The sequence below is a fragment of the Pogona vitticeps genome, chromosome 2 (genome assembly GCF_051106095.1).
Source record: "Pogona vitticeps strain Pit_001003342236 chromosome 2, PviZW2.1, whole genome shotgun sequence".
Taxonomy (NCBI): domain Eukaryota; kingdom Metazoa; phylum Chordata; class Lepidosauria; order Squamata; family Agamidae; genus Pogona; species Pogona vitticeps.
This window is the reverse complement of record NC_135784.1, coordinates 97650169-97673622: the sequence shown is the minus strand read 5'-3', so window position 1 is coordinate 97673622 and position 23454 is coordinate 97650169. Positions and strand designations below refer to the sequence as shown.

Genomic DNA, 23454 nt, shown 5'->3' with positions numbered 1-23454 from the left:
AACACTGCTGTGAAAGTAGGGAAAATGGAAAAAAATAAACTGGGATGTCTGATGGGGTGCAAGACTACTAGTATTTGCTATTTCATAAGTTTTACTTAAGATTTATCTAAACTATGTATACTGACACCTTTCAGGGAAGCTACAACAATCCAAATAACATAAAACTGCTATTTTAAAAATTACAGTAAACATATGTTCCTTTTACAGGCGCATCTAGCACAGCATATGCTGGATCTTCACCATCTATAATATGGGTGGGCAAATTGCCACTTAGGGGCTGCATCCACCCTCTGGGACTTCCAAGTATGCCTCCAGCACGCAGTACCTGCCAAATCTCTCTCATTTCAAATTATGTTTTATACACAGAAGGTTCCTCATGCCTGCTAGACTGCAGTGGTTCTCAACCTTCACTAGGATTTCTGTGAGCTGTAGTTCAAGAACATCCAGGGACCCAAGGTTAGGAATTACTTGACTAGAGGATGTGAGGACAATTTTGCCACCTTCTGAGGTGGCAATTTTCTAAACCTTCTGAGTTGCTTTAGGTCCAGAGAGATAGAGCTTTTCAAAACAAGAATTGACTGGTGTCTGTCTGACATAACTAAACCCTGAAGCACTTATTGCTATGTGATGTGCTGCCAATTTCTATTGCTGTTTCAGTATTTGTTCAATCTGTTTAATATCTGCCCAGGCAGCAGGACTAAATAATGCACAAAGTTGTTTTTTAACCATATGTGAGAGAGGAGGAAGGGAAGAGCTATGAAAAAGAACTCTTTTTTTTTTCCTATTGGTGAAATCAGAGTAGAAATAAGAATATGCTCACACACGTAACTGCACAGGAAATATAAATGAAGTTTGTGAACGGAATTTTAAAGCTTTAATTATTTCTGATACAGCCTCAAGACTTATGAATTCTTAATTATGGAGTTATTCATTCAGCAGCAGTTACTGATTTTTCCTGTTACTAATAGCACTTCTTGGTCTTTTAAAACATACTCCTTTTTTGTTTGCAAGTTGATATGATATGATATGGAAGTAGATATGATATAAAACACATGGTCTTTTTATCCAAAATGCACAATAAACCAAATAAGTCTACATACTGGTTGTTGTGGGTTTTTTGGGCTCTTTGGCCATGTTCTGAAGGTTCTTCTTCCTAACATTTCGCCAGTCTCTGTGGCCGTCATCTTCAGAGGACAGGAGTACCAGAGCACAGAGTGCTACTACTGTCCTCTGAAGATACCGGCCACAGAAACTGGTGAAATGTTAGGAAGAACAACCTTCAGAACACGGCCAAAGAGCCCGAGAAACCCATAACAAGCATTAAATCCAGGCCGTGAAAGCCTTCGAGAATACAAGTCCGTATACTATTAAGTTTGGTAGTCTAAGTGGAATTTCACTCTTCATACTATAAATAAATTTCTACTTGGTCTATCTTAAATGCAAGCCTTTCACATTAATTCATGGTATTTATTTCAAAGATTAGTTAGGATGCTGAAGTTAGTGCACAGTATTTGAAGGTCTGCATCACTCATGTGACCACTCTGAAAGGGAGTTAAAAACAGGCTAAGGAGCAAAAGGCATGTGTTTTTTTTTAAATTCTAAATGCAACATTTTGTCCTGTTGCATATACACATATTATGGAATCTGGACACAGCAACAGTTTCATTTAGTAGAATACTTCTGTTAATCATATACACACACAACGTATCAATGCAGCGCATTATTTCTCTAAAGAGCCTACCACATTCTAAATAATTTAAAGCACCTGTGCACTCAGAAGTTTACAACTGTAAAGAATAATACGGAATTTAAACTTATGATTATAGCTGTGAAGCTCCAAATCTTGAGAAAAACTAAAGACATTGCATTAACATTTGGCAGCAAAAGAGTCATAAAATGCATGGCAAATAAAACTAATTCAGTACATGGTAGAAAGACTGAAGACTGTTGCCTTTCATCTGTTTTTCAAAATTGATGAAATACTGGCAAAATAGTACAGAGGAGGACGAAAGTGCTTGTAACTAAAATAAGAACATAAAGAACAGCCCTGCTGGATCAGGCCAAGGCCTCATCTAGTCCAGCTCCCTGTATCTCACAGTGGCCCCACCAGATGCCTCTGGGGAGCACATGAGACAACTAGATACTTGTCTCCTGATACCCCTCCCCTGCATCTGGCATTTGGAGCTGCCTTCCTTCTAAGCCTGGAGGTTATACATTCCCATCATGGCTTGTAACCTGCAATGGACTTTTCCTCCAGGAATCTGTCCAATCCCCTTTTAAAGACAACATCCATCATTGGTAACATTGCGCCAAACCTTGTAAGTAGCCCAGCTGGCACTTCCCTGCCTCCCTGCACTGCTGACCATTCCAGCTAGGAGGGAAGATTACTAGTCTCCCCACTCAGCTGCTGAGTGGTCAGTAATCACAGGAAGGCGGGAAAGTGCCAGCCAGGTTACTTTGACGATTGGAGTGATGTTCCTAATGCTGGACATGCGCACCACACAAAGCCCAGTAAGTGGAATGGGATGGTTCTGGAGGGAGGGTCCAAAGGACCCAGTCACCTATGATGGTGATATTCACAACTGTCTCCCTGGGAGATGAATACAAATATCCCAACTCCAATTTATATCTATATCTATTTACGTCTATATAGATACAGATACCTCTCATCATCCTAATTACTCTATGTCTATATCTGTAGTAAATTAGGATGAAGGAAAGATGATATACAACACAACAGGTGGTACAGGGATGGGGATTACACATCATTGTGTACACATCCCTTGTGACTGATTCTGCTGTAAACAAATTAATGGGAGGGAAACATAGAGTTTTAGCATCCTATGGAAGGCCGACCAGGGACTTCTGAATCCTGAGGGCATCAAACCCAACCATTTGTGATGTGTATCAGCTTCACTACTAACCTGGCTCTCATAAATAGAAGCGAAACTGAATAACTCACCTGAATATTTATTCTTACAGGATAACAGGAACAATAAATATACTGCTACTTGAAGAGCAAAAGAGAATGATGGGCTCCATAAGCTAAATCATATCAAAATAGTATTTAAATGCAAGGGAGAACAAAAGATGGCTTTCAGAGAAAGGCCCTAGAAGCTGAAGTTTCCAATGAAATTGAGAAATGGTTTCCATTTCCCGGAATAGACTTTGTGGACTAAGGGATATTCATTGCAATATTCTCAAAGTGAACAGCTACAGACTGCAAATTCCACCACACATTCTGCAAAAACTATGCCATGCACATCCCTTCTAAATGGGAAATAAAATTCATATTCTATATTCATATTTTATATAATTCCTTATTTTTAAGTTTACTCAATGTGAACACAGAGTATTTGTCACTAGGTTTCAGAGAATGGCTGTAGTGCAACACTCTTTTATCCATGTGTATAAAACAACTGGGAGCCATCATAGTGCCTTGCATGCAAGGGAATCTCAAAAGTTATGCAGCTTGATAGAAATGTCAAGGTTTGAAAATTTTATATGTATACATAGAGGGTTAAAATAGTTAAGCAGAATACAGAAAAAACAGCCCTGAAAATGAAAGTGCTTTTGAAACCGAAACTTTAAATAATAGTTTACTGTAGTTGTTCCAAAACAATTAGCTGGCTCTCCAACCTAGCAAGGTCACTGAACAATAACATCCTGACAATTGAACTTGTTTTGCAAATGATGGCCAGACATGGATAAGAGGTGCAGGTTTTATAACTTGCATTCTTTAAAACTAGAATATTCTGACTTTCCAGGTTTGGATTGGAGACTCTAGATTTTTTAAATGTTATTATTGGCCTTTATTCCTTCAGGTCTTGCAAATTTTAGTCAAACCAATGATGGGATAGTCAAACCAGCAGCTTGTCAGATTTTCAGTTATAAAGTCTTAGAAATAGAACATGCATGGATGTTGGCAAGTCTTTTGATCAGAGTCCCATGTCTGAGTCTTGGGTACATAATCCCTAGTCCCAAACCTCAAGTCTGAGTCCCCATTTTAAAAACAAGGGGTTTTTTTTCAGAAAAAAGGAAGGGGGTAGGTGGGTTCTGAGTCACAAATCAAGTCCAAGTCATTGGGGGGAAAAGGGAGTCAAGCCCAAGTCAAGTTGCTGGTGTGACTTAAGTTTGATTTCACAGCAAGTCGAGCGAGTCAAGTATCCATCCTTGATAGCAGGTGCAACAAAAATAAAGATTCTTATTTAAAAAAAATGGAGCTCAAGATCCCTGGATCTCCAGGCCCCTGGAAAAGAGATTGTTTACAGATTGGGGGGGGGATTGAAGACAGTTGAAAGAATTATAAATGTAGACAGATAACACACACATACACACACACAAAGACAAATTCGGGATTAATCACATCTCCACACCACTTGAGGAGCAAGAATCATGTAGCAGTCACAGTAGTCCAAGGGAAAGGGGAGGGGAAAAACCCATTTAAATAAATGTTTATTATTTAAGAGATGTTAAGGCTCAACGGGCTTCTGATTTTTCTATATAAAATTCTGTAGCTCTCATAAGGGTATGTTCAGGCATCAGAATCTCTGATCTGACAGAGATGCATATTCAATTTAGTGTGCACATTTTTAAAAAATATACTCTGCATACATGAACATTACATATAGCTCAGTTAGAAAAGCATCACAAATGAGTACACTACAGACTGCATTATTTAATTACTATGATCTTGGACAACATTTACAGTCCCAAGATCCTAGTCATTACATAATGGCATACTGAAGAAAATAGACAAACACTAATATAGAGTAGTCCACCACGACTAGATAGGCGGGATATAAATTAAATAAATAATAATAATATAACCAACAGAATCACTAACTAGGCAGGAGAAAGCATCATTGATATTTCCTGGTGTTGCTGGATTTGCATCTTAGGGTGAATATATTAAGTCTTCAATAAGAAACTATTCTGCACATTATTCAGCTTCTATACAGACTGAGGTCATATTCATTTATTCATTTATTTATTCAATTTTTATGCTTTCTCCCATGGAAGTATCAAAGCAACTCACAAATTATTAAAAAAATAATTGGACAAGATAAAATGTTGCATTAAAACAATTAAGCATATAACGGTATTAACAAACCTTGAAAACCACATTAAAACACACAAATAATGATATGCAGTACACAAAATTATCTCAGTGTAAGTTTCGCACAGACAAAAATAGGAAATATAAATGCTAAATTCTTCAGTGTTAATATATGATCCATCTACATACTATCCAACATATCAGATTAATTTTTCTTGAGTATTTTACATTGATTTTGGTCTTTTTTTCACGGGGCAATATGCTGACTGCATCTACAAAGAACTGTGGTGATCCATTTCCAAATGTCACTAATTGGCATGTGATGCATCAGTGAAGCCATGTAATATATTATGAGCCACAGCAGCTTCTTATATTATGATAAGTGAGGCCTACGTCAAAGACAGATGGGCAAATGCAAAAACAAAATTAAGTCTGGGAGTTTGCAACTGAACAACAGAATCGAGGAGCTGTACCTTGATGTTGCACTAACATGCTATCTATTTACTGAGCCTCTTCTGGTGTAGCTACTGTCAACATCCTTCAAGCCTAGCTTAGACTGTTGCAATGCTGCATGTGACTAATGCCTAAAAGCTTGCAGAGTGAGTGTCTCACCAGTAGGAAGGACTAGCTGGATTTTCTTCTAATATAAAAAGTAAATCAATTAATTAGTAATTCTTAAAAACTGTGCAGATGAGCGTATTGTTGCCATGTTGAATTCACAGAAGAAGATTCCCACAGGATTCTTCTAAATGGCATTAGTAATTGAATCAAATCTCATATTTGGCATTAATATTACATTATGTGATGTTAACTAAGCAGTCTAGATATTTGATAAAATGAACACAACTAACACCTTTCTACATAACATTCTAGACAAAAAACAATATTATGCCATCAGAAGAAATATAGGTTGGAAATATATGCCTTAATATGACATAGCTGCGTGGCATTTCAACAATTCTGTTTTTTAATATTACATGTTGCATAATCTAGACAATTAGAAAACACAAGAAGCACAGACACTAACCCTAATTTTTAAATTACCCATGTAATACAAACTTTGTAAAATATTTCACATACCTGGGTAAAGATAAATTGATTGGTGTGGAACAAGAGGAGCCCATGTCATTAGAGAGGGAAATATGGCACAAAGAGAAGGAAAAAAGAGAGAGAGGAGAAAAATTAATGTTAACAAGAAAGCAATTATTAATGGCAGTTTTATATTTAGACTTACAAGCTACAAAGTGCGCTGCCCTGCAAGAGACATACATAGATGATCTCTTTTTTTTTTTTTGTGAACTCTGGGAATGCACTGTACATCAGGCTTATATGAAAATATAGCCTTAGATGTTGCAAATGCAGTAATCTTTCTAATCTCAGAATGCAGTCTTGTCTAGACAAACAGACACACTTTTAAAACCAACTGAAATGAGAATAAAGAGAGGCCATGATGTTACAAAACTCCTACAAAGCCTCTATTATGGCCAGTTTGTAATTCAGTCAAGATTCTTAAACAATAGGTGAAAACTGTATTCCATCTTAAATGCATACATACATTTTCATTTTTTAAAAAAGGTTGAGTATTTCATTTATTTATCCTCTTTGAAGTACATTACTTGAAAACATGTTTTTATTCTGTTATGCTGTACACACCATGGAATGCTTGGCTGTTTCAGTTTATTGCTTTGTTTTTATGAAACATTCAGCACAATTGCTCAGTATACATGTTAAGGCAAACCAGTCTACTCCACAAGAAGACACACACAAGATATTTGATTACTCTACATTCATTTCTACAGTCAACCTTCTGGCATAGTCTTGCTGTCCAACATAATCAATCACAACTAACAGCTGAGCATCAAAGTTTAAACACAGAGAAGCCAACTGCATACAGGATCCAGTCCCACCGACACCGCCCACCCCCCAAATACGTGACCAACTGTTTTTCAGACAAACAGTTCCTGAGAAGCTGGCATGCCACATCACTAACGCTGAGGTACAATTACAGTGTCATAGACAGTGTGCCATGAAACACAACTGAAACGTGTAAGGATAAATTACTTGTAAGACCCATTATTGCTTGTTTTTTGAGGGCGCAAGATGTAAAGGAAATTTTACAGAGGTCCACATCACATGCTCATATGTTTCAGCAATATCATACATTGGGCAGAGTGAAGATAAATGGATGAAGAATCTGCATCTGTAACTCTGTCTTCTATTCCCAGTATTGAGAAGAAGGAAAAATTTTTTAAAAAATCATGATCATTGATCTTGGCAATAAGTGAAAAATGCCCAGAGATATATTTGCTATTGGTGTTGTAAACATTAATTCACAAATTGGTTTACATTGTCTAAAGAGCAACCAAACTCACAATTAAATATAAAATTAACTATAGTGAGCCAGAACTAAATTAAGCCAACAGCAGTTTATTACAATAAACTCAAAGGCAAAACTAAATACACAAGGATATCCCTTTCCTGCCTTTCTAAAAGCCACAATAAGCCCAAGAAGAGGTAAAATAGGAACGTATGGACACTACAGCACAGCCACTATCTAAAGAGGCAGAGTGACATTAAGTAGCTAAGTAGGTGGAATAAAAAAAAGTGCCTGCCAGTCAAAAGAACCACATTTGAATGTGATTGATATATTTTTAACCTCCCGTTCATTGACTACAAATTCCAATGGCACTGAGGAGAAACCACTATTCACTGTGGTAAACTGGTAAATCTGATGCAGAAACTTTTATGCAGCAATGACCAAGACTGTGCCTTTATGTCAACTGCTCCCTCTCTTTCAAGCAGCAACCTTAGGTTTCCTGGAGAAATAAATCTACATTTTCTTTGAAGCCTGATAAATCCCCCTCCTGCCCCCATATTATAAAGACTGATTAAAAGAAATCCCAATAACAAAATTGTCTGGGAAGAGTGGGGATGAATAGAAATTCACAGAAATGACTAACAAACAAATGTGTGTTCTATGCTACAGACAATTATCTAACAAAAAAAGAGAAGCAGTATTAAGCGACATTTTTTCAACAGCAGTATTAACAACTTAGATAATGGCTATTTGCCCCTCTGTGCTTTCGGTGTTTAGTTACTGCAGTGATAATAGCTGGCATTTAAAGAAGAAAGGGGAGAGAGTCAAGTTGCTTTCTGCATACATTCTTACCTCCATCTCCTCCTCAGCAACATTGTATGCACTATTTTTAGAGGATGTGTATACCAATGAGCCAAACAGGTGCTGATATTCAAAATACAGCAACTCCAATGCACACAAATTGTCCCAGTGTAAGAATACTTGGCTCACATAACATGTACACATGCAGATAAATACACACACATCTCCCTCCATTTCTAGAGAACGCTAACATTCATAATGTTGGCAAGCAAATGAGAAAGAGCTGGAAACAATCAAATCTGGCAAAGAAAATCACAGAGTTTAAACTAAAAATATCAAAACTACTTAACAAAGGGAAAGAAGTTTAGCTTTTAATCTCCAGCCCAGAATAGTAATGACACAAAACTGTGAATATTTGATGCATCATCGTATGCAATATTACTGTATCAGCTCATAGACCAAATGCTGTTGATAATGCCATTGGTTGTCACTTAAAGTCACCCAAGATTTGTGGAATTTATATCTCTCTAAAGCTTGGAAATCAACCTTTTGGGTGGGGCCAAATGAAGATTTGTCCTGTGGTTTCATTTGCTTGGAGGATCGGATAGTTCATTCCTTTTCCTAGCAATCACATGATGTATAGACAAACACAAGCCCAGCTTGCCCCTTATCCTTTCCTCCCTACCCTTTTTTTGGGTAAGGAGCTACTGAGTTTTGGGGGTCTGTGTTTTCTTTTCAGTGGGGGGATCATGATTGTTTGGTTTGATGCTGGCATGTGTGATCATGCCACATGATGATCATGAGGGGGAGACAAAAGAGGATACTTAAACAAAAAAAAAAAAGCCCTTGTAAGCTAGTGCTGGTTAATGAGCCAATCAATTCAGCACTATGGCACTTGGAAATATTTTTTTTAAGTGACAGATTCTCTTACAAAGGAGGAGACAGAAGAGAACAATGAACAAGATATCCCTTCCCCCCCCCCCCGACACACATACACTGTCTTCTTCTTTTTCTTACCCCAGTCTAAGATGAATCTCTTGAGGTGCGGTGAGGTTTCCCACTCTAGAATGACATTCTCTTACAAGACTTGCAGTGGGGCCTTAGGGATGAAGTATTCAGCCTGATGGCAGGGTTGGAGCTTACTGAAGGCTACCTCTCTGCCATGGCAGGTAGTTCTGATGGTGAATGGAGTAGTGATGAGTTCCAAAAGTTACATCTGCTATATACTGCTACCAACATATCAATGTTGAGGAGCCCCAAATTCTGTTGTCGGGATGGTGTGATGCATGGATGGCCAGCTATGGCCACCGGCAGCCTAAAGTTGCAAGAGTTGGGTGACTGGTGGTGGTGAGGGTCATTTGAGTGTTCGCTGGTTGTTGACATGACAGCACAAACCCAGGGGTTGGAACTCACCAGATGGGTCAGGGTCTAGAGATATCCCCTGGTGCCTGACTCAGGGGTCCACACTACAGTTGGCCTTCTGCAGAATGGAGGGAAGTTAAAAGTTTAATGAGTTAAGTGTTGTCCAAATTAGACCCATCACCTGTGTCTTGTCTCTTCATTTCTGGGATTGGTGGGCAATGTATCATCAATTTGCCTCCAATTTATGGTGACCCTATGAATGAGAGATCTCCAGAATGTCTTGATCTCTACAGCCCCACTCATCCCTTGTAAATTCAAGAGGAACTGGTCTTCCTCTTTTCCTGTTGCCTCCAATCTTTCCCAGCATTATTGTATTTTCCACAGAATTCTGCCTTCCCATAATGTGCACATCTGCTTCATCATGTTTGCCTCCAAAGATAGTTCAGGCTTAAATTGATTTAGGACTCACTTGTTCATCTTTCTGGCAGACAAATAGGGTATGTTTAGGCCAGGGTATCCGCGAGGCTCTCCTCCCGCAGCATATTTCAAATAAATAGTTTTATTTCCTGTCCTCTTTCTTAGTTGTCTAACTTTCACACTCATACATGGTGACTGGAAATACAAGTGTGTGGATGATCTTGGCCTTGGCCTCCAGTAACATAATTTTACACTTGATGATCTTTTCTAATTCCTTCACTGATGCCTTTTTGAGTCTTAATTTTCTGATTTCTTGGCTACAGTCTCTCTTCAGATTGATGATTGAGCCAAATTATAAAAATATCTATTTCAATTTCTTTATCACTGACATTAAAGATCTTCAGTAGTCATGATTTTTCTCTTCTTAATGTTCAGCTGCAGTCCTACTTTGGTACTTTCTTCTTTTACTTTCACTAAAAGTCATTCCAAGTCATTGCTGCTTTCTGTAAGTAAGATGGTGTTCCACCAATTTTCACTCCTCCTTTATCTGAATCTTGTCTGGCTTTCCATATACTATATTCTACATATAGACTGAACAGGTAAGAGGATAAAAAGCAACCTTGTCTATCACTTTTGCCCCTAGGAAACCATTCTGTCTCTTCATATAGCTCTCATCCACAATACAAGTTACACATCAGGACAATTAAGTGCTGAGGCACAGCCACAGTTTCACATAATCCAGATAGTCTAAATTGTACTCTATATAAAGTACAGCGTGATCGTTTTCTGAAATTCTTTGGTGCTCTCTAGCAGTCAGAAGATATTTGCAATATATTCTCAAGTGCTTCTTCCTTTTCAGAATGCAGCTTGAACATCAAGCAGTTCTCACTTCAAGCCTTCGTTGAAACATCTTGAGCATCACTCCGTGAGGATGAGAACTTAAGACAACGGGCCTATAGCAACAGCATTCCTTGGTATCTCCTTTCTTGGGACTGGAATTTATATTGAACATTTCCAGTCTGTGGGCCACTGTTTTGTTTTCGAAATTGTTGTCATATTCTTTGTTAGGATTTTGACAGATTCAGTCTCTGTGGCTTGAAATAGTTCTATTGGTATTCCATCTACCCACAGTGATTTCTTTCTTTCTAGTGTTTCATAGCAGCTTTCACTTCACATTCTAGAACTGCAGGTTTTTCACATAATTCCTTTTCAAAGAAGTCTGTCATTCTTTTATCTCTCCTATATAGGTCCTCAGTACACTGTTCACATTTTTTCCTCCTGGTCAGACAGCACACTCTCGTGTTGGTCATTCAGCATTCCTAATCTAGGCTTACATTTCCTTTTTATTTCTTGGATCTTCTGAAAGAGATTTTTTTCTCTCTCCCTCCACACCCTTGTTGTTCTCCTCTATTCCTTTGCACTGGTTATTGTAAAGTTCTCTTTTTCTCTACATAACACTGAAAAACTGCATTCAGGGTTCTGAGCCTATTTCTGTCCCCTTCTACTTTCACTTCTTGCTTGTTCTTTATAATTTTACGTGTTTCTTCCATCATCCATCTAAGTTTTACTTTTCTTTTTATTACAGGAATTGTCTTTTTGCATTCTTCCATGATAATACTGCTGGTCTCAATCTACAGTTCTTCTGATTCATGGTCAATTGAGTTTAGTAGTACAGATCTGTTCCTTATTTGGACTTCATCAGGACTTCATCAAGAATGTTTTTTAAATTATATTTTGGCACTACTATTCTTTTATTAACAATTCATGATCAGTATCACAATCTGCTCCTGGTCTTGTTTTGGCAGAGAGAATACAGCTTCTTCATCTCCTGCTTCCAGTTATGTAGTCTATTTGATTTCTATATTGACCATCCAGTGATGTCTATGTAAAACTGTCTGTTTGGTTGTCTGAAGCATGCATTTTCAATAAACAGACTGTAGGCTTCACAGAACTCTATGTCATTCTCCTGCTTCATTTCTATATCCTGGGCCAAATGTTCAAACAACATTTGGATCTGCTTTGTTCCCTACTTATGTGTTCCAGTCAACTATGATTATATGCATGTCTTGTTGTTTGTGATCAATTGTATGCCTGCATAAAAGCTTTCAATTTCATCTTCTTCAGCACTGGTAATTGAACTTGAATGATGGTTATGTTGATAGGTTTCCTATGAAATCTGTTTGATACTGTTCAGTCAGAACTTACGTTATAGCCCCTAACTGCATGTGCTACATCTTTCCCCACCATCGGAGCCACTCCATTTTTTCCAGTGTTTTAATTTCCAGATCAGAACACTTTGTAGTTGTCTGACCAAAAATGTCCCATTCCAGTTCACTATAGTTAACTAACATGAAGCACTGAGATATTCATAAATTCCATTTCTTTCTTTATGGTTTCTTGTTTACCTTGATTCATACTTCTCATGTTCCATGTTCTAATTTTATGTGTTGTGTAGCATCAGACTTTTCTTTCACTTCTGTACACATCAGCCACTAGACCTCATTTCAGCTTTAATCTAGTTGTGTCACTGGTAACAGAGCTATTCATACTTATCGTTTACTTTTCCCCAGTACCTAATTGAGTGACTTCCACCCTAGGAGCCTTATCATCCTCATTTCCTAGCATTATTGTCTTTTCAAGCGAGTCTTACCTTCTCACAATGTTCCCAAAGTATGGCAGCTTCACTTTCATAGTTTTTGTTTCTAGGGAGAGTTCAGGCTTAGGGCAGTGGTTCCCAACCTTGGGCAACCCAGGTGTTTTTGGACTGTAATTGCCAGAAGTCTTTAGCACCAGCTGGCTGCAGTTTCTGGGAGCTGCAATTCAAGAACACCTAGGTCAGTGGTTCTTAACCTTTGTTACTCGGATGCTTCAGAACTGCCACTCCCAGAAACCCCAGCCAGCACAGTTGGTGGTGAAGGCTTCTGGGAGTTGCAGTCCAGAACTCCTGACTAACCCAAGGTTAAGAACCAGTGACCTAGGTTACCCAAGGATGGGAACCACTAATCTAGGACCCACTTGTTCGTCTTTCTGGTTGTTCAGGGTGGATTTCTTTCTCTTTTTTCATGGAACCCCCCCCTCCCATTGTACTCCTCACTTAAGGCACAGAGATAAGGTGTTTAGCAAGCTGAGAACGGCTATACCTACACATACATGGTTATACATCCTGTCAGCTGTGCTGCCTTGAGCAAGTGGCATAATCTCAAAAGAACACTAGAAGGAGGGAGTGATAAACCACTTCTGAACACTTTGCACCTAAAAAAAGTATGCAAAAAGTTGAAGTCAACCTGATGGCATATCATCCTAATCATCACCACCACTTACAGAATTTTCTCCAGAGCATGAGGCAGCATTGGACTTTATGTTAACCTTAGAAACCACACTGACACAAGCATCCTCTCTCTTTGGCAGTTGTTTGATGTGCAAGATAGCTGACAGCACTAGAACAATAAGGGAGATGAAAATACAAGCAGTGAAAAACTCACATGAATGTGTTCAAGATACTAGATGAGAGCTGACATGTTAAGCTGACTCTGGGAGAGTGACAGCAGGGAAGCGGTACTCCACCACCATTCTTGTGCCCTTGTCTTGTAAACAAGGGCAAGTTCTTCCAAAGGGTTGGGATTTGTTCAGAGTGATCTGTGATATTCCCCTAGTCAATATATGGAGAAACCCTTGGATGGACATCAAAAAACTATTTTGATGCTACTTGGAGAATTGGGTGGAGGTAGCCTGGTTTCAGGTATAAGTGCTGTGGCAATTTCCAGTTTGGACTACTGCAATGCATTATATATGAGGTTGTCATTAAGGAGGATGTGGAAATTCCAGTCAGTTCATAACACAGTTGCTGATTTTTTAGATTGCTAGATGGTTAACTGGCAACAAGCATCACAATCATGCTATACATGTGCTTTACGCATTTAAGATCCTCTCCAGATGCATTTTTCCTGTATTAGATGAAGCACAGTAGGCTACTGGGTTTTCTCAGTAGGTGACCTGAACTATGGAATGTTTTCTGCTCCCCCTCCCCTCTGCTGGGAAGGCCTATCTAATACCTTTCCAGATGTCATTTGGGTCCCTGGCAAAGATCTTCCTGTTGTCTCAGGCCTTTTAGTTCAGCATGATGTCTATATTTATTGTTTTCAGAGATTTTACTGTCTTTCCTTCCTTCTTAAACATGACCCATGTTTTAAAATTATCTTTTTCTTTTAACAAGAGTTATTTCAGTTTCAGGTCAGACACAGTGTGACAGAAACTGTTGCTGATTTTTTTTAAACTATAGAACTGAGCCTGCTATTCATTTACTTTACTTTATTTTATTATTTTATTTTTAATACACTGCCCATCCAGTAAATTGCTACTCTGGGTGGTATACAACAGAAATGAAAAACACCATTTACATAAAACATAAATTATATAAAATTGACTACTACAGACTAATTCTCTCATTACAAATAACAAGACTGGGGAAGAATAAAAGTTGCTCAATATGTTATATATCCCTCCTCCTTCTATCCCAGTTAATTGGGGAGAACGAAATGCAACAGTTTACTATGTAAACTACATGATGACTCCTCCCCAACCTGGCTAAGTATTTCTAATTGATTAAGATGGTGATAATACCTCCATGTGCCTGAAAGGGAGCTGCATTAAACTCAGTGAAGCTTACTGCTCAGTAAATACATAAAAGACTGCACTAACTGACTTTAATCCCTATTTCCTCTATAAGGATGCAATCTGAAAACTGAAGGAGCCCCCCTGTCCCTGTAAATCTCCTAGATATGAGCAGAATTGCTAAACATCAATCTGCACTTATCCTGTTCACAAACAGAATTAAGGGAACATTTGTGAGGAAACGTAATCAAAACTCTCCCAAATTTAATGTACTATGCAATCAGGCTTTTCAAGAGAATCCTGCCTTCTTATGATGTGCCCAAAGTAAGACAGCCTCAGTTTCAAAATTTTTGCCTCCAGAGATAAATCAGGCATCATTTGACCTAAGACCCACTTGTTCATCTTTCTAGCAGACCTAAGGGTATGTTTAATAAACAAGTATAAGGTCAAAGTCATTTCTAACAATAAATGCATAATTTAAGTTTAACTGCAATTTAAACTGAGTTATCCTTCCGTGACCCAAAAAATCTAAATCAACTGGCTAATTCTAGTTATTTACCACTGTGACCATTGATTGTTCTCTACACCCAAGAAGCTTTGCGGCTGACAAAGGATTTGCACCTGGGTCCTCCTGTTCCAAGTCCAGCACGTGAAGCATGACCCTACACTGCAATGCTTAATCCCTGACATCAATGTTTACTGATGTGGCAAAGAAAAACAGTGGAGAAAAGAAAATGCAATAATTAAAGTGCATCATACAAAAATTAGGCTGCACAGATTTGGAGAACTGGAATGTAGCAACTCTTTATTTTATTTATTTATTTATTTATTTATTTATTTATTCATTCATTCATTCATTCATTCATTCATTCATTCATTCATTCGATTTATATCCCGCCCATCTGGTATATTCTACCACTCTGGGCGGTAAAATACCACTCAGATCCTACTCAGCTTCACTTCATGGAGAAGGTCTTTGTTCACACTCTACTACTACTCCATTTTCCTTGGCTGCATTCTTACTTAGAAAATGAACATATTTCTCGAAATTATACCAAATTGAGGTGAGGCTTTACATTTCTATAAGCCTAGATCCCAAATCCCACACAAAATTTCACAAAACCTCTTAGAAGAGAATTTTGATAATCTAGTATGTGTGCTATAGTCTGAGGGGGCTGAAAACTGCACTCTCGTTGGCTTCTTAACGCTCGCTCATTTAAGCCTATAGCCTCTCTTTCATAGAAGCTCTGCTTCTCTGCTCAGTCCTTGGAGGCAACATCTAAAGCCGGAGAACAGAGCCCACATTTCTATTCAGTACTTGAGCAGCTGATCTTCTACATACTGTACAAAGATGTCCAGGAATTCTAATGAAGACTCTTCCAATGGAAACACTGCCTTGCTAGTAGATTCTGAAAGCATTACTTCTAAATATTAAAAAAAAAGTGCCTTGAATTACGCCAATGTAATAAATTTTTTAAGTTTGATAGAACATCATTCCCCTTAGCAGTTTGGCAGAAACAATTCAAGAGAAATTTATTGTTAACAGATTACTGTAAGAGATGTAAATTTTGTTAATTTTCTTGCATTATTCACAACATAGCAATTTTTGGTACAGAGCAGAAACAGTCACCTAAAAAGAAAAGTCTATGTGCTGTAACGCTTTTATCTTCACCTCTTCTCATATACTGTATTTACAGGCTATTAAATTCTGTCACCCACAACAAAGCTATGATTAGGAAAACTGTGGGGGAACACCCTTCCCCAAGGTTGCTAAGCTGTTGCCTGTTCTTCAGTGTATTACACTCTCCTGGATATGAGGCAGTTGCTTCTGATAGGAGGCGTGGCTAACCATTCTTTGTCTTTCTCATAGAGATAGAGAAAGCCTTCAAAGCCTTTCCTTGACCAATCTAATTGGCATTATGTAACCTGTACCCTATCTGAACTCTGTCAACTATCTGTATACTGTCAACAATCTGTGAGCTTGCTAAAGTAATAAAAGGGAGTCCTTCTGGGGGCGTTGCTCAGAAGAGGAGCAGGCATTGAGGAGTCTGCTGGCAGACATCTCTGTATGTGACTGACTTATTTAACTTCTCTCTCTAAGACTAATTGCTATCTTAATTACTTGTGATCGCGTAAATTATCAGCCTTCTCATTTCATGACCACAACAGAAAACAACATATATATAAACCACAAAAGCCTGACCTTACAACCTTAGGTGGTTTGCCACCCTTGAGTCAGAGATAACTGACCAGAAATGTTAGCAGGGGAAATTAAGACACTTTCATTAAAGCAAGGGAGGTGGAAGAAAATAAAAATAAATAAATTAATGATCATCATTAATCAGTTTAAAATGTATTTTAAAATTTCATTGTGATATGCATGACTATTGACAGAAGTAAAATATTTTCAAACTACTAATAAATTATAAACGTAAAATACAGTACTTCAAATATTAGCATGGCAGATTATTCAAAAACTGATCATATTGATGAATGAGTTTCTCTGACAAAGAAAATAACAAGCACAGAGGAGGGGCAAAGCCCACAACCACTTTTGGCAACAGGTCAAACTGAGATCATTTAACTTCGAACTGCAGGTGTGGAGTCTCAAATCTAAACTGGGATCAGAATAGGAAAGAAGGGGTTCAAGTCTCTCCCCAGTCTCCAGTACATCTGAGTAAGGGGGAAAAAAAGAAAGGTTACTTACCTGTAACCATGGTTCTTCGAGTGGACCTCTGTGAATTCACACATATGGGTTTAGTCTGCGCCTGCGCTGACATTCTCGGAGCATTCTAGAGCTAAAAGTAACAATTTTATGGTGTGATCCCCCATGAGGCACAAGCTCCTCCCACCCAAGATTCCCCTCAGTTCCTGCAATTTGTCCGCCGGGCATGAGAGTTATACAACAATAAGATACCCGTGACGACAGAGGGGAGGATGGGTGGGTAGTGTGAATTCACAGAGGTCCACTCGAAGAACCATGGTTACAGGTAAGTAACCTTTCTTTCTTCTTCGTGGCCTCTGTGAATACACACATATGGGTGACTGGCAAGCTTACTTATTGGCAGGTGGGACGTCACGGTAGGAAGGATGGCATCACATTTCTGCCAAATCCAGTGGTATTGCATGTACCTACGTGTAGCCAGTATTGCTCTGCAAAGGTAGATGGCATGGATCATATTGGTGCACGGTAGATGTCGAGAGTCTCGATTCTACTCTGGATGCAGCCGAGGTAGACAGCACTCTGTGGAGCGAGGCTAAAGCTAATTAGACCGTGACTCGTCTGACCGCTGGCAAGCCATAGATACAGTCTGGACCATCGATCTAGAAATGGATAGGAAGAAACTGGACTTTTGAAATGAAAAGAATGAAAGCATCAAAAGAGCCTGTCATCTGTTTAGAAGCTCTGGTAGTGTCCAGAGAAAATGCTGGTGAGCATCTTACATAAATATTGTGGAGCATGTGCTCTAAAGGAGATGATGGTGATCTGAAGAATGATGGTAAGATGAAGCATAGATAAACATGAAAATTAGTCGAATACGTCAGGAATGAGACATTAAAGTAGGAAGTCACTTTAGTAAAGGAGTGTGAACATCTGTGACAACCGAGAGGGGTGTAGGAAGATTGGTTGGAAACTCTTCCACCCCCCAGCGACTCATGTGAGTCTCAAACCTGAATGGGTTAACAGCAGGTTTGATCAAGGCTCCAAACATTATGATGCCGGAGCCGAGTTCGAGGGAGCACTACATCTGTAAAGCGCATGTGGAGGCATAAAGTACTCCATAGCCCATGGCTCAGAACGATGCCAGGTAGAGCGGGATGGTGATGGTGGCCGAGAGCTAATAGCTCCTATCCCAAACAAAAGGGACTGGTCCTACGGAACCTTGTCAGTGTGACAGGACCTACCTGAGGAAAATTATCCAGACTTACCTGACAGCGGCAGGGTTCTCGGGTGGACTCTTGTGAGTCCTTTCCTTATGAGCCTATGCGGGCACTGGCAGCTGAGATAGGGCCGCAGGCTACTTTGTGAGCGAGCCCATTGATAAAGAGGGCTGTTTTGTGCCAAATTAACAGCCACCAGCAGGTGCTACCCCAGGCAGGAATATCACCGACTAGCAGGGGTAGTGGTGGGAGTTGTTGCAACCCCCCCTTTCAGAGGCAAACTAGGGCTGTCAAGTGCTGCCAGAAAGCTTTCACCTCGGCACCTGGTTTTGGAAATAGCAGCCACGTGAACAAGGCCTCTGATAAATCAGGCCCAATACACCAAACACCCAAGGGCGTTACCCCAGACAGGCAAAGCACTGACATGCAGGGCTAGCCGCAGGAGCTGAAGGGGCCCATTGTATCCCCAAAGGGAAAACCCAAGCCTTACTATATGTTGCTGGCACATCTACAGCCTCGGTGTGCAGCTCCCTCCAGAAGTCGCAGCTACATGAGCAGGCGCGCGAAGGAGGGTTGGTGTGCGGCACTCACACACAGAGGCGCTTCCCATGTCAGGAGGAATCACTGACAGTCAGGGAAGGTGACCGGGGCAACAGGAGGCCCTTCTTCTCCTATGGACAGGGCAACAGAGCCCTAACTCCTGCAGGGTCCTTTGAACAAGCCCCTTGAAACAATCATCCATCACCAGTCTCTCTCATGGTTGCTCAGAGAGAGGGTGTGGTGAGACATGCCTCCTTTTCACTCTCTTCTCCTCATGAGATAGAGAGACTTAAGCTCCAACTCTGGAACGTCAAATGCCCGCCCTCATGTAGGGCTAAAAGGGCCACGGCCGGACTGGACGGTAGCGCAGTCACTAAATGGCCAGTTGGAGCAGAGAGGCTATCAGACGATCCCGGAGTCTGTGCAGGTAGAGCTGGCACGTCGTCTCCTCAGAGGCAAATTCGCTAGCCTCTGGCGAGGATTCCTCTGTTGATGTAGACTTAGATTTTAAGGACTCCTTGGCATTGTCGGGTCCCCTACTGCGGCCTGCACCTAACTGGGTAAGATGTAGCTTACTCAGGCAGAAAATCATTAATGTGCCTGAGAGTCAAAATGAGTAGGCCGAAAAAGGTGGGAAAGGAAAAAGAAGCAAACAGTTGAAGTGTGTGTGCGGGGGAGGGGGGGTAAGCCAAACAGCTGGCAAGCAAAAAAGAAAACAACTCACGGGGGATCATAGATTAGATAATTGAGAAGGGAAAGAATCCAATTTAGAGGGAATTATCAATAAGCTAAGGGAAAAAAACCCTGTGGAAATAGCTCTATGCTCTGTAGAACTTTACAGCACGGCGGAAAAAAGGAACTGAGGGGAATCTTGGGTGGGAGGAGCTTGTGCCTCATGGGGGATCACACCATAAAATTGTTACTTTTAGCTCTAGAATGCTCCGAGAATGTCAGCGCAGGCACAGACTAAACCCATATGTGTGTATTCACAGAGGCCACGAAGAAGAAGCACTGAAACAGACACATGGTACTTATTAAAGGTCATGAGTACTTTGGAACTCAGATGGCTAGAGATGGAGATATTTGTATATGAATACGAATACCCCTGCACATCTGGACGTAATGAGGGTCTGGCCCCACAATCCACTTATGTGTGTGGCGGCGGCAGCCTTACTCTTGCTTCCAATCACTCCCGGAGCCTCACTCGGCTAGCCTCTCCTGGCAATGGGAGGGAGGATGAGTCTCTCTGTAAGGCTGCTAAATCGCTAGCTGAATGGCAGTCCAGGAGCAATTGGAAGGAAGAGCGAAGCCACTGCCACCGCCAGACATGTGAGTGGAGGGGCCAGGCCTTTGTTAAGTCCAGCTGTGCAGGGGGGTAATCATATATGAATATGAATATCGCCATCTCTACAGATGATCCATTCCAAAGTAAAAGGAAAATGTAGGTCTTCAGGTGTCTATCTTTGATACAGTAGGTACTGATACTCAGGCTCCCAAGCCACAAGATTTTACACATTGCACATGGCTAGTCAGTAGCCCTGTACCACGCTCTGGAAGGCCAAGGCCATACTGACAACTTAGAGGATTTCCAAACAATAAAGAAGTGGTAGCACTGAACTGAAAGGACAGAAGTCTAGGAAAAGATGTGGCACTAGCAGCTGGCACCATTTTAATTAAACCAATCTCCCTGTAAACCAAAGTGGCAAAAACCTTATTTAATTAAAGATCAACATTGGAGTCACACATCCAAAACAGCACAGAAGCACAGAAGGCTGAAGCACTTGAGGGGGATGTTCTGCTGTATAGGCATACCATTCAGGAGGGCGTGGTATGGGCGTACAGTGAGAAAATTCCCCTTAAGTAAGTGCCTCTTGAGTCTCCTCCAACAAATTTCTTTTTGGTTGTTGTGGGTTTTCCGGGCTCTTTGGTCATGTTCTGAAGGTTGTTCTTCCTAACGTTTCACCAGTCTCTGTGGCCGGCATCTTCAGAGGACAGCAGTCTGTGCTCAGATCCGGGCTGTGAAAGCCTTCGCGAATACAAATTTCTTTTTGTTGTGCTATTCTAGTATAGTGTTATGTGAATTAAGCAGTGCAGTTTCCCAGGTTGTTATATTAATTCAGAACTATGTTACTTGCCTTTAAAAAATGCCCCACCATAAATCTTAGGATATACTTTATTTATTTATTTATTTATTTATTTATTTATTTATTTATTTATTTATTTATTTATTTATTTATTTATTTATTTATTCATTCATTCATTCATTCATTCATTTATTTATTTATTTATTTATTTATTTATTTATTTATTTATTTATTTATTTATTTATTTATTTATACTCCTCCCATCTAGTCAACTGACTACTCTGGGCAGCTTCCAACACATATAATAACAATAGTAACATACAGTATCTTATCTACCACTGTCCCTCTGGATGGTTACAGGTGATCACACATGCCAGAAACTGATAAAAACAATTGCTATGTCAGCTGAACAAAAAGCAACAAGTGCCATGATGTTTTTTTTTTAAAAAATCAACTTGTTTGCAACTAGTAGACAGATAGACAGACAGACCAATTTCCAAAATACATATGCATAAAATACATAATGTCTGGAAAGCATATACATATATACATGTACCTAAAATCTTGTTATTAGTATAACTAAGAGTTGGTTCAAAATTTACAGGGACCCTTCACAGGTTTTAATGGCAACCACACAACATTTTGCTATGTTAAACAACACACGTGTATTTGCTCCTGACAGCGTGCCTGTTGTTTATTTATTTAGTATGGCATAGCAGAATACAGCTATTTTATACTGTCACAAAGACAATATAAAATATGTCTAAAACGTAAAACTTTAAAAGAATAAATTCTATGAAATTTTAAAAACACACAATACAAATAGTGAATAATTAGTGAAATAACTTGTGTATGAGTAGTTGCTAGAGCAACTAAGCCTAAAGCCAGATATCTAAAGCATTTAACCATTGAACAGCAGTGCCCTCAAGATGATGTGATTCTTGCAGGGAGCCAGGGAACCTTCTAAGGGACATTACATTGCAATGTGATGTAACATTTGCAGGATAGGTCCACAGTCACAATTAAAATTATTGGCCAGCCCCCACTTATGTTTCCAATATAGGCAGCTGCCTTGGTTAGTTTGAATCTGGATAAGTGCTGTCCAATTTTTCCTTGGCAGACCAAAGCCATAAGGGCATTGTACTGGAGTGGGGACTAAGTTCAACAGATCTAAATTAGAAATTGCCCACTCTTGATGCCATGCTGTCTCAATGAGGTGCAATGTAGACTAACCTCCTCATGGTGCACCCCAGGCAACGTGGTTTGTCATGGCTAAACAGTCTACACATTTCAGCTGCTGGATCTCACAAGCATTTCCCATCAAGAAGAATCAGCACGAACACCAAAATTAAAAACAGCATGCCTGTGTTTTGCCCTGACAACAATAGAAGGGCATAAAATGCCTCCAAGCATCTAGGGAGTAACTTTAAGGTTTGATAAAAAGAGTTCCTGAATTCCAAGACAGAAGGGGCAGTGCAGAACATGAGCTATGCATAGCCCACATAATTAACTTGCAAACCACCCAGAGAGTGCTTTAAGCACTATGGGGAGGTATACAAGCAACACACTTTTCTTTTCTTTGCTTTGTTTTGTTTCTGTTCCACCAGAAATACAAGGGCATTTGTGTTGGGAGTATGGGATCTTTTTAAACTTCCCCTCTTGCTTATGACAAAGTGTTTAGCTGGGCAAGAGTAGAGATGGGAAGGCCTGGGAAAAAATGGAAAAAAAATTTCCAAACCCTTTTTTGCTCCCAGAAAAATTGGGGGGGGGGGGAATGGAATATGGAATATGTTCTTTTGCAATGATAAATAATATGCTCATTACACAGTATTCAAATTATATAACATGAAGACCTTAATGAAAGACTTCTGAGACTATGTATTTAAGTTCTTTTGCCACAAGAGTAAAAGCTCTATGTTATTTTGTATTAAAAGTAAATAGAAACAATTAGCTGGCTTGAAAGAGAGCAATGTAGAATCAATTAATATATTGTTGGAGGTTGCATCTAAATCATGCTGCCTCTCAACCCCATAATACGTTGTCTGAGGACTTGATTAGCTGCAGTGGATCCCACATGAATAAGGCAATCCTCAGCAAAGCTGTATATTTTAAGTTCGATAGAGCTTTCTTCCAAGTTGACTGATAGTTGTCTAGTAATAGTAAAGAGATTCAGCTTCTTGGGAAGAAGATTACTTCAAGCCAAAAACCGAAAATAGTTAGCCAAACTCTAATTTCAACTTTCAGGTATCCCACCTCCACCCGTAAAGCTGCATTTGGAACCAAGCGGGGTACCTGAAGAATGACTCTTGGAAATCTTGACTGTACTACAGTACTTCCAAAGACATGAAGGAGGTGTAAAGACCCAGTTGTGTGCTATAAAG

At 39.6% G+C, this 23454-nt stretch overlaps 1 protein-coding gene across 1 annotated transcript in view; it reads right to left on the bottom strand.

Moving 5' to 3' along the window:
* COL23A1 (collagen type XXIII alpha 1 chain) overlaps window positions 1–23454 on the bottom strand; it is a 412306-nt gene that overhangs the window by 264470 nt on the left and 124382 nt on the right. The window contains exon 4 of the mRNA XM_078385693.1: window positions 6087–6139. Coding sequence (XP_078241819.1) covers window positions 6087–6107 — 21 coding nt within the window. The 5' untranslated portion in view covers window positions 6108–6139. The remainder of the gene's footprint in view (window positions 1–6086; window positions 6140–23454) is intronic.